Raw genomic sequence first — 12,650 nt, 5'->3', positions numbered from 1 at the left:
GGAATGGTGCAACAGCCTGGCACCACAGAAAGCAATTGATCACAGGATTACAGAGCTATCCCTTCTTGGATATGAGTAAGAACAACATAACAAAAGGGATAAAAGCTGTATAGCCCCTTAAGATACAAGCTATCAGGGCAGTGGTTAATATTCAGCTTTCTAATGCACAACTCAGAAAGGTGTATTTCCTTTCTGATTGTGACACAAAAGAAAAACCTCAGGAGATGATGTGGAACTAAACAGTGCCACAAACTCTGCCACTGGAGGTTTTCCTGCCTTGGAGGGCAGGATTTCTGCTTCAATTTGAACTTATCTGCTAGTTTTCAATTAATTGAATTACCTTAAACTGAGACCTGTAACAGATCTTAGAGCTGTTTTCAGCAGGTGAAAGTTTTTCATCTTGTACCTTTTTCTCCACACTACAGATAATCCAAAAATTAATGCACACTTTTTATGTTCAAACCCTGCACATACTCAGTTTGCAGACATGTCCTCAAAGCAGAGTGATAACTGCACAAAGACCTGCTTGCTCTTACAGGTAGCTACAGCAAGGAGCTCACTTTCATGAGCTTTATCTCATGGGAGAAAATTGTATGCAAACTCTTCTGGACCCTGCACACTTGCACATTAACAAAGGAAACTTTGAGCTGCCTGGCATAACTTCATTGTCAGTATTACCTGTGTTTGCTTGGTTCTGTTAGCACATATTGGCCTGTACCTTCATTTGCTGGCCAAATATGCTCCAAGAGGAGGGTGGGGAATGTGACCCATGTACTTCAGGGGATTCCCAGCATATCAGCTTTTAGCATTGACCACAAAGAGGTTTGAGCCCCTAGAGGTAATTGAACAGCTAAATCACTAAAATCATGATAATTCTGAGGTCTACAAAACCAGCTAAGAAGGACTGTCTGACATAAGACCCAGAGGAAATGGAAACTAAAGACTGAGAAAAAGATGTTAGATTGAAGAAGTGTCTCACCATTGAGGGGATGGTTTATGGAACGAGACAGGTGCAGACAGGACGAGACAGGCCAGAAGCTGGACGTAAAGAAATGTGATGGGATCGTGAGGCGGTTCACAAAGACAGGAGACAGAAGGGGGAAGATAAGAGATGGGTATCCATGCACACCTGAGACCTGTGCCGAGGCAGTTATAGCTGTAGGAGACCTGGGCCTGATGGGGTCTAGTGGGCAAAGTCCAGGTTGGCTGTCTAGCACACAGGCGATGCCGGTGATCCGCTCCCTGCCCCTGGGCAGTGTGATCTCAGGAGACCTTAGCTGCTGGCCCTCTGACACTTCCCTCAGTTTTAGACTAGTGACCCCTGGCTCATCCTGGCAATCTGTCCTTGAGACTGGATAATCCAGTGGGCTCTCCTTAGCAAGCCCTGTTGAGACCTCTCTACCAGGAACCAGAAACCCAGCAATTTGATTCTCCCTCTTGGAGGTTCGGACCTCAGGAAAAGAGGGTTTCTTTTTAGAGGCCCCAGCAGGTGACTGTGGAGACTGTGGCTCAAGTAGGGTTTTTGCTTTGGTAGTGGGTGAGAAGGAAGCCAGTGTAGGTCTATCAGGCAATGGCTTGGGAATGTCAAGAATCAGATGTGCTCGGTTTGATGATGCCAACTTGCTGTGGAAGGACTTGGGAGATGAGCAGTTTACAACTGGCTGGAGTGCAGGTTTCACTGGAACGTTTTCTTTCACTGGCAGCTTAATCTTCTCAGCATCTGGTGTGGAACTAAACTGTGTCTTCTCTGTCACTGGAGGACTAGTCCTCCCATCAGTCAACATTTCAGTGGAGCAACCAAGGTACAGATTTTCCCCTACAGATATGCTCCTTGACATCTTAGCCCGGAAGCTGGTTGTGGGGTTCATGTAGGACTTTGGTTTTGCGGCCCTGACATCTTTGGCCAGCAGAGCACCAGATCCATCCATCTTCAACATGCTGGCTGATAACACCCTGCAATTGTTAGGTCTGGGATCCTTCTCAACCACCAAAAGAGTCTGAGGACGCTGCTTGGCAGAGGATATCACTCCTGGACCCTTATCTGTGAAAATTAAACAGATAAACATACCAAAAATAGACAAGAGCCTACAGTGAATTCCTAAATTGGAATTTAACATGGCTCAGCTCAGCCCCTGTGAGATGTGTTCAGGTTAGTATCACCAAGCCTCAACAGCTTTCTTTTTTTTGCCATCCCTCATCCTGCTCAGACAATTCTGCTTTCCTCATGAGAGAGATTTGTTCTTAACATATATGGTCAGAAGACCTTGGACCACTGTGACTCTTAAGAGAGAAGCCAGAAGAAGCAGGCAAAAACTGATATATGCTGTTGTGGTGATCATGTAGGTTTGTTTGGTTTTTTTTTAAACAAACTTATTAACGGTGAGTGAGTTACTTGTTTCAAAAATAGAGTTATTTCACTCAGTGGGCATGGATACAGTAAGCTCTCAGTTACTATCTCTTCCCTCTTTCTCTCCTCCCCACCCTGGGGAGCTTCAGGTGGAGCAACCACCCACAGCAAGGGAGACTATTTTTGCAAATACTTCATTTCACCCTTGCCAGTGCTTCTCCCACAGATATCAAACAAATATCAGAGACTGATAATTAGAAGACCAGCATCTGCATTACAAATTAAAAATATTAAATAATATTTTAATTAATAATATTTAAAATATTTTCCCTTGACAGGGTAGGAGTTAGAAGACATGTAAAGCCCGTAGCTCAGAATGCAGAAAGGCAAGTTTAGTTCAAATCCTCCGCTGAGATGCCCCCATTTCATTCTCAGGTTCATATCATCATTCCAACATGTGTCCTTACCCTCATGCACGAGGTCATGCACTGACTGTGCCTTCCTCATGACTGCATTCACAGGCCCTTCTGGAAAGGAGGCAATAACCCGTCCAGGAGCCATACCAACTTTGCCGGGCTCCAAAGCTGATCTGCGCTTCTTCTGCACACAGGCAGCTCGATTTGAATTTACATTCTCCAGGAGCTGGCTACTCTCTGATGCGTCATCAGGATGGCTGCTCTCATTTTTCAACAGGTTTGATGTAAACTGACTGGTCTGGGTTGGTGGCTCGATAGGCTTTGAAACCAGTGTCAGATTGGATGAAGAGAGTGACAGTCGTCTAAAGAACACAATAAAGAAATCCCAGTTAAAACGAGTAAGTGTGTTCCCCTGGATAGACAGGAACATGCATTAAGTTTCTCTGGAATTAAGAACTTCTCCCTGTCTGGACTTTTTTAAGTCAAAAATGCCCTAAGCTGTTAACACTTATTCTACTTAACCCTGCAAGCTCTGGTCTTCAGGCATTTGACTAGAGACTGCAATCACAGATAGCATTGGGTTGCTGTTTCCAGGGAGGACACCATAAAAAGGGAAGACAAAAGAGAAGGAAAAATTCCAGGCATAGGAAAGACTGGGCAAAGTCAGGTCAGGTCTTTTCTCTCAGCTCACCTTACTAAAATTTAAAACTTTTCAATTCTAAGATAACCCTAAGAGGAAGTAAATATGCTTTCCTAACATTATAAAAGCATAATGACTAGGAAAGCTGATCAGTATCTCAAAGAGGAAAGCCTAACTTCCTCTCCACTTCAGACAAACACAGTGGGCTTACTTCAGAAAAGAGGCAACTTCCAATCTGGCATGTTTAAACAGCTGAACAGATTCAAAGCCCAGAGGTTTCCATAATCAAAAAACTACCTCCCCTGTTATACCTTTAGAGCACCAGTGACTTCCTTCACTCATCACTGCAACTCTCCAGAAGCTTACACAATAGCTACCATTGGTTTTCTTCCCAAATATACATGAATCAGACTAAGAAGCATTCCTGACAGCAGCAACAGCAGCTGAATACAGCAATAACAAACAAATTTCCCTACCATACTGAATCTGGACACAGCTGGTGAACCTTAGAAGATGTATTCAAATCTGCTTAGTCCTATATGATGAAATTCCTTTGAACTAAGATTTTAGGTTGTCATTTTAGAGAAATACAGGAGTATTTGTGTGTTTTAAAAATTTATGAACCCAAATCAACAAAAACATTGACCTAATGCTTTAATTTTTTTAATTTATTTGTTTTGTTGGGGTTTTTTTTAATAACAAGGAAAACAGCTTGCAGAGGCCTTTTAGGGTTAAGGGAATTTTGGAAGAATAATATCCCTGTGAGGCTTTTTGTGAGACACCAGAACACCCTGTGAAGGCATGGGACCAAGAAACAAAGCTGAGTAAGAAAGGACTGTAAAACAAAGGAAAAGTTGACAAATCTACTTTCATTGTCCAAGCTGAATGAAATGCAAAAGAATAAACAGAGCATAAACAGTGAAGAGAAAATTAGATTATTAGTGATTCCTCCAACTTAATCAACCAAGGCATTAATCATGAAACAATTAAACACATTGTTGAAAGAGGGAAAAGAACAAACAATAGTGTTACATTAGAATAAATACAACAGCTAAAGTGATCCAGGATAACCTGTCCAAATCACAAGAGTCTGCAAACAGCCTCCCAAGGGCTGTACTAACACTTTGCTGTGCCTAGGCACACCAAGGCTAGAAGTTTGTTCAGCTGTTTTCACCCAGAACCTAGTGTGAGACCTACTCATATTAGTATAAATACACAGACAGAAACACTCAAAACAAGCAGAGCCATACCTGAGAGCCGGGGACTGGGAAAGAAAGCGAGAGGAAATGCTGAGGGTTTCGGTTCTTTCCAGATTCCTACATGAGCCACCTAAAAATTTTGGTTAGAGGAGAAAGAAAAATGAGCAGTTTATTTACAGAGCATCCTCTGTAAATTTTCTTATCATAGAGACTATAAAGTGTTCCCTGATATCCAAGGGGAGTTTTTTTAAGCTAAAGCCACAGAGAATGAAATAATTGTATTTCCTTTGCCTTTAGTGTTCTACTTAGATTACTCTGCCTTAAGCTGCTACTCTCCCTAAGGGTACGCCTCCTCCTTTTTTGCTTCCCTTTGTGTCCTATCCTGCCTATAGGACTGTGAGGCACTGGCATGAAGCAGAAAACAAATCCATCCAAGAGGAAAAAAAAATAAAAGGAAAAAAAAAACCAAAAACCAAAAAAACTCACATAGCTATTTCTGCCTGTAACCATTATCAATTCTAACAAGATATGCTTTGCTCTGGAGTTGGTCGATAAAGACAAACCAGCTCCTTTGCCACTCTGATGTCTCCTCTTATTCTCTCTCTCCACCCAGCTTTTCAGCCTTTTCTTTTGTGACACTGGCTATGCCTTGATGCACCACTAGAGGCCACTGCGTGTCACCTATGAGGGGCGAACGCGCCGTCAGTGCCTTCCTTTACAACAGGAAAAACCAGGGAGCAATGTAACAGCTCTGTAGGATTCCAGGGACAATACTTAACACAAACTGACACAGAGCTCAGTCTCACCTACACAAATTAACACACAGACCGCTGAAGTTAACAGATGTTAACTCTTCTTTAAGCCTCTTACACTGTTTTCCATTTTTTCCCCTCTCCCCATATATGCACACATCCCCGGAAGCCTAGCAGAACTTGCAGCCTGTTTTGGAGCCTGTTTTGTTTATACAGGAGAAAAATCAGGAGTGACCAGACAAAGTCCCCCCAGTGAAAATATAGAGATGTACCTTTTCCATCAGTGTTGCTCAGGGTCCCAAAATGCTCCTTGAGGAACTTTTCCTGATCAGGTATCTGAGGAATTTCTCCCTCAGGCATGCTAGTACCCACATCCTCCTCTCCTTCTCCCTCCAGGTCTGAAACACCATCTATGCTTAGAGGCTCAGTGCCTTCAGAATCTGGGAAAAGGCAAAAAAAACCCAGTGCTGTAAAAACTAAATCAGAGTAACATTAGCCAAATTAAAAAAAAAAACCAAACCAACAAAGATGCTAAATTGAACCTAGAATGTTAAAGTCAGTCAGCATTACATGCAGTAATTCTCTAATCTACTGTACCTTACAAACAGCATAGCCTATGGCATAATCAGTACTAAACCTGCCTCCTTGGCTAGCAAGGTAAGAGAAAGTCAAAGGTGCACAAGGAAAGAAGGAAAGTCCAACTCCTGCTTCTACAGTGGCTTCGTTGAGGTGTCTGTTCAAATGCCCCTGAATCTGTACAGCAGTGCCAGTGTGACTAATAGGAGTGTGACCTCAGCTCAGCTCACTAAGAGCTCACATATAAATAAATATATTTATCATGGCTTTGCATCTTACCTTCATTCGGATGGTCTGGGCTGGACAGACGACTGCTGCTGTAATCTACAGAGCAGGCACTGTCTGGACTGTGTTTGTCTGGACATCCATTACTGTGATAACCTCTACACAGCTTCCCATGGGGCAATGCTTTTACCTGGAACTCACTACAAGAGAGACAGGAAGATACAGCACTAGAAGACATATTTGTTTACATGTAAAGAAGCACATTTAACTTTAATAAGGCCTTACCTGTGTTAGGAACACCTTTTATTACAAATGTAAGGCTTTAAAGAGAAAAATATGTTGATTTCTCTCATCATAATACAGTATATTTTTTGCATTTCATTAAGCTTGGACATGGAAGTCCCAAGGGGACTGTCTAATTCTCTGGGCGTTGTCAGTTCTCATGATTACCAGACACCAGCAGCACTCTGCTCTGGCTAGATTTCCAGCACAGGTGAGGAAAAAATGTAGAAGTTTACATGATGAAAAAGGGACTAAAACCAGGCCTACACCTGCAGGATAGAAACTCCAGTCTGCCATAGATTTAAGCTCTAATACACTTTTTTTTACCATGTTCATGACCTGCTTCTTTGGGCAAATTCTGTGATGCAAAATATACAAGATTCTGGCTTTGAGAAAGACTAATTTACTGAAGAACATCATACAAAAATACAATCTTCTATGAAAGGGTTACTGACTTCTGCTGTGATTTCATGGAACTTATTTTGTCAAATGTCACCAGCACTGTTCTTTTGCCTGATGCCTAAGGACTTCCTTTTTCCACTTTTTGCAATACTTAGGTTTCAAATGTACTCCAAGGCAAGGTAGGATGCCGAAGTCAATCAACAGAACTGAATGGCAGCCACCCCTGGCAGCTCCCATATGCTGGAAACATTGCCATGTGTCCAGTCTGTATCCAACATCACCAGAGGGTCTCCCTTTCTTATATGATGGAGCAGCACATGGGTCTACTCCGTCCAAATGTTATCATCACAAAACTAAAAATGAAAAATAAGCTAGGCAAAACCTTGCAGCCTCAACTGCAAAATCTTGGCATGCACTCTTGCTTGAAAGTCTGTCTAAAGCTATCAGCCCTGCTCTCTGTAACATGACAGAAAACAAAGGAAATTAAACAGCTACTAGAATCAGGTTAAGAGGAGAAGGGAAGAACAAAATTCGGGGAAGAAAAATAAAAGGGAGCACAGAAAAATTAAACTGTGTAAAATTAAAACAGAAGAAACAGCAGAGGAATAAAAAAGGTCCCCACTGTCTCCAGTGTCCTTTTCAATTCCATCTGTATTGAGCAATTCATTCTATTTCCCACAGAAGAGTAATCACACACTACATTTGCTAAATTCTTGCCCAATTTTCATAAATATGTGTCTTGTCATTTCTCCTGGGTAGGCATTTCACTGCCACATATGTGTCACTTCAGTGAGTTTTCCAGCTTCCAAGTTTTCCCTTGCTATTTTCAGTCCAGATAAGAGAGAAAGCAAAAAGGCTACTCTCAAGTTGTTTGCTCAAAAAAAAAAAAAAACCACCTTGGAGGAGACTGTTAATGTGCGGTTCCCTCAGAGGAAAATTATTTTAATGGTGCCTTCTTAGTTTCATAGTTTCATATGCCTCTAGCATCCATCTGACATAAAACTCTCAACTAAACATGTCTGACATCAATTAGGCAGTAAGTCAAGTCATCAAAGTTACCACACAAGCTGCAAGAAAACCAGAACAGAAACATCTGAGCCATGCACAGCAGAGAGCTTATTTTTAACCTGCTAGAGTCTGTGGGATGGATTTCATCTTGTTCAGGGTAGATTACACATTCCTCACTCTCAGAAGGTTCCAGTTCCTGAGAGAAAATCCCCTCTTCACAAGACACAAGCCGAATCACTTGGGGTCTTGCACAAGACCCATTATCTTGGGGAAGTATTGAGCTGCCAACCTGGTTTAATTAAAAAGAGAAAAAACTAGATATTACCAGTGTTTTACCTTACATCAGTAAGTGCTGTGCAGGGCTAGAAAGTATGCATTACAGCACAGAATATGTTCAGCAATCTGAGATCAAAAAACACAGCAATCCTATGTCTTTTCTGTTCCTTATTTACTAAACTTGTCAGACTACTGCTGTACCTTCCTGGTTTGTTTCCTGTTTGCAATTCCCTAAAGTTCTTTGGTAAAGTACTCTTTGATCACACATCAGGAGTATAAGCCATGTGGCAGCAGGTTCTTCCATTACTTTCTATAGACTGACTGGACAATTCACAAAACTAGGCCATTTCAGCTCAAAAACTGTATTACTGCACAAAACAATCTGAATCCTCTTCTCAGTCACACAGTTATAGGGGAGGGAAAACTTCTAATGAAGCTAGGCACTGGACAGACTGCTACTGGAAAATAGGCACTAGCTTTCTGAGCATGAGCACACATTACTTGCTGTGACCCATCAATACAAAGATCAAAGAGAATTTACTCATCTAGCACGGGCAACACCTAAGGGCTTCATGTGAGCCACATTCCAGTGGTTACTGGAGTCAAGAAACTGCATCCCAGCAGACTGAGGTCACAGGTTACCAAGTTTTTACACACCTGTATCTCCAAGCTCAACTTCTCAGCTTGTTTTTGACATAAATATTCAAAGAGCTAAAAGAAAACATGAGGTCTTCCTGCCACTGAAGAGAAACCTTGACCCATACAATCTCTGCGATAAGACAGCAGAATCACACGTAGCAGGAGTATTAATTACAATAGAGTTATCTAATAAAGTTCCTCAAAAGTCATTAGAAGACCTTTAACAATAAAAAGAATGGCCTCAGGTAGTAGTAAAAGTAGATAATAACAACTAGATGCAGGACAGATGCACTCAGAGTGGGTTCCCCTCCTCAGAGCAGTACTGCCCTTACTTTGTTGACGTGCACAGGAAGGTCAGTGTGCTCTTCTCTGTCGTCCCCATTGCTGTTTTGGGACAGCGAGTCTCGGCTTGGAGAACGGGAAACAGAGAAGGACTCCAGCTGCCGCAGGTCGAGCATGGATTTCACCGTCATCTCTATGCTGCTGCTGGGCTGGGACCAGCGGCCACGCTGCCGGGGCACCTTGCTCATCGGTGCCTCTGAGCGCTGGATTGCTGCTATCTCTTTGGCCTGAGGGAAATTAAAACACAGACTCTCTCAGAGACTGAGCTTGGCTGATGGAATGCAGGAGAAAAAAACACATGAAACACTCAAAAATATAATTATGTCCATCTCAGTAAAAGCCTCAAAACTGTCTAAAAGACAGCCTGAAAGGCACCTTTAATCATAAAGCATCAACTAAAAATTATACTTTTGTTGCTGCTTCTTGCACAATTGAACAGTTAAATGTCTTGCTCAGATCCAAGTATATGAACAGCTTCAGCACCACATGAGATTCAGATCAAAAATTAAAAGACAAAAGCATAACACCTGATGTAAAAAGACTGATGTAAAAATCTCAAGCGCAGCTCTAGACTCCAAACACCCTAGTCTCTTAAACTAGGCTCTATTTTACCATCTCTAAATCGTTCGTCAGAGAGAGGCTTCTCAGTGGTTTCCCACCACAACTGCACCTTTCCCACAAGTGCAAATGCAGATCTCTCTGGGAATTTCTCCTTCAGTTTCCTCGTAACAAGAAATACAGTCTGAAGGTTTAGTAACTCACCCTTCTCATTTCCCAGTGAGAAAGGCTTCTTGAGAGAGTAAGGTCTGGATCTGCAAAGGTAAAGAGATATGCACTTGGTTGACATCCTGGCCAGCAGTCCAGCTTTTGAACAATCTCTTACTTCATCTTTCAACAAAGGCAGTATTCCTACACCTTTTGAACCACTGTCAACATATGCTTTCCCACTGACTACCCAAATCATTGTACCAAGATTTTAATGGAGACATACAGTTTTATGTAAGATTTCCACTGAATCAGCAGACCACTGCAGAACACTTGCCACAGTACAGTGCCCTCCCAAAGGCTTGGGAAAAAAAATCTGCTCCAATATACTGTATCATCTGTGGTAAAAATACATCAAATTAATAACAGCAATCTCTACTGTAAGTTTTATCAGACATCTCTAAAATCCTCTCTTTTGAGGAGATCTCTTGATCTCTTTTGGTTTCTGCAGAATTTTAATAGCTTGTAGACCCCAGCACATGAAACTAATTCAAAATTTCTTTAGCCAGTTGGAACTAGCAAGAAACTTGCCAATTTAACAACTGCATTTCTAGACAGAGAACTCTGAAAAACACCCCTCTTCAGATGCAGGAATGGGCAGCTCTACATTACCCATTGGTATCTATCCATATGCTTCTGCTTTGGCCTCTCTTTCTGCCCATACCTTGTTATCCCTAAGCCAGTGTCTCTCATCTTGTCCTCCCTTCACATCCATGCCATTTTCCTCCAGCTCTGCTTATGTCCCTCTCCCATTTATACCTGAGTCTTTCTCAGTGTTGCAGTTGGACTGAATATGGAAAGACTGCAGCCCTCGTAACTCATCTTCATCATTGCCTTCATCTTCACCATCCTTATCACTATCTGATGAGAGTGCAGGCACAGAGGACAGGGCAGAGATGGACTCATGCCTAGAAGGCAGGAATTAGAAGGAGAATTATGGTTTATGCACGAACTGCCCACCATTTCAATCCTTACACCAGTTCTCCACCTTATCTCCATCCGTATTCAGGAGGCTGCCTCAACTCTCTCAAACATCCCTTGCTCTAGCACAGCCCACCTCTGAGAAACAGGGCAAGCTAAACCCTGCACAAAGATGTGCAGACCCTGCCACAACATTGTTCTCATACACGTGGAAGGTTGACAGAAATCAGAAGTAAACAAGTGTGAGAAAGTCAAATGGAATGAAACTGGGCCTTCTATTTCAGACTCTGCCAATTGATAAGGTCAAGATGGTAGGTTATATTTGAAAGGCAAATATTTTTCCCACCCTTAAGCATTTCTTCTCTGGAACTGATTTACACATCAAAAACATCAAAGATAGTCTCTGTTTGAAAGTAATTGGATTTATGGCAAATTATCCCATAAGAGACAGGTTCATTTCAAGGATTGCTCCAGGCAGACCCTGAAGGCACAGCCCACACACTGTAAGAGCACCATGCTGACTATTTTAACTTTCAAGCACAAGGATCATGTAAAACATATCTTGAGTAGATCTTCAGTTTAAGTTGATCAAGGCCAGTTTTACCACACACACCTCAGAGGCACTCTCAGCATAGAACAGCCACCACCAATCAAGGACACTCAATAACATCAAATTTCACTCTCTCACTTTCTTCTCCTCTTCCCTTTCCTGTGCTCACTCCTTCAGTTCACAGAATCAAATGAACAAATAAACTTTTGGACAACAATTGAAGAAAGAAGAATCCCCAACAAATACATCTGAGTAGCCCCCACTCCATGGCCTTGAGCTAGAATGCCAAACTCATCATAAGTGACATTTATAGGATATCACTGGTGAGTGTTGAGTGCCAAGGATTATTCATGAAATAAAAATAGCTCATCCACCAAATACAGAGCAGTCTGGCAAGGGATCAACTTCTCCTGCAGCTGACAGATCACAGGCAGTATTGAAACATGGTAAGAAGCAGTTAAGGTATTTTAATCTTTTCTCTTCCTGTGTAATGGCAGAACATCAATTTCCATTTCATTATGAGTAATAACCATTTCAGATGAGCTTTGAAGTGTTCTGGCAAAAAAGAAAAGTGAAACTGACTGTAGCCTGCAGAGTTCTCAAGTGAAGAAATTTCATTTTGGTGATCCACATCTACTTTTGACATTTGAGTTTGTCAGTCTCTTCATCTTTTCTACTGTCTCCTTGTATGCTCATCTTGTCACTCTCAGGTTCTTGTGTTTAAGCAGGAGAATCCTGACAAAGCCCAAGCACCCCAGTATGTCTGAGGTTATGCCATGTTTCATCCTATGATATATATTAATTACATTTATTCATGGTAGGCAATATTAACTCTGTATCAGTAACTTTGATAGCATCCTCATCATGGTTGTATGAGGAGTTTATTAGGACAGAAGGGTTGGATTATTAGACCTTTAAACATCTAGTTGTTTGATTACCTCACAATCATGAGGTGATATGGCAAGGCAAGATTATGGGTTTGCCAAGCTCCTATGTGTACTGTCATTGATTTAAATGGAGAAGGGAGGATTGCCATCCATGTGTTGCATGTTACAAATAGAAAGATGGCCCCTGTCCATCAGATGGTGACTGAAAAAATTGGTGAGGGGAGGGGGGAAAAGTATGTTCCAGTGTCCTTCAAGTAGCAGAGAATGCAAAACATATTTGGAAGTCAAATAGGTTTTTTCATACTTCACAGGAAGTGATAAACAAGTTATGAAGTAACATATTTGATATAAACATACGGTCATCTTGCATTATCCCAGCAAAAATTCGTGCCCCTCTTCTACATCCTTCTTTTTATAACTCAA

General features: G+C 41.8%; 1 protein-coding gene across 5 annotated transcripts in view; it reads right to left on the bottom strand.

Annotated features, from left to right (window-relative positions):
• Positions 1-12,650, bottom strand: part of MAPKBP1 (mitogen-activated protein kinase binding protein 1) — a 101,171-nt gene that overhangs the window by 8,071 nt on the left and 80,450 nt on the right. For 3 of the 5 annotated variants that reach the window (XM_030948689.1, XM_030948688.1, XM_030948690.1), the window contains 9 exons: positions 10,629-10,777; positions 9,867-9,916; positions 9,095-9,331; positions 7,967-8,136; positions 6,210-6,355; positions 5,627-5,794; positions 4,654-4,732; positions 2,815-3,125; positions 980-2,041 (listed from right to left, as the gene is read on the bottom strand). In XM_030948689.1, the coding sequence (XP_030804549.1) occupies positions 980-2,041; positions 2,815-3,125; positions 4,654-4,732; positions 5,627-5,794; positions 6,210-6,355; positions 7,967-8,136; positions 9,095-9,331; positions 9,867-9,916; positions 10,629-10,777 (2,372 nt within the window). The remainder of the gene's footprint in view (positions 1-979; positions 2,042-2,814; positions 3,126-4,653; positions 4,733-5,626; positions 5,795-6,209; positions 6,356-7,966; positions 8,137-9,094; positions 9,332-9,866; positions 9,917-10,628; positions 10,778-12,650) is intronic. The other 2 variants (XM_030948691.1, XM_030948692.1) reach the window with 1 other exon arrangement.

The sequence above is a fragment of the Camarhynchus parvulus genome, chromosome 5 (assembly GCF_901933205.1).
Source record: "Camarhynchus parvulus chromosome 5, STF_HiC, whole genome shotgun sequence".
NCBI lineage: Eukaryota > Metazoa > Chordata > Aves > Passeriformes > Thraupidae > Camarhynchus > Camarhynchus parvulus.
This window is presented reverse-complemented; position numbering and strand designations above follow the sequence as displayed.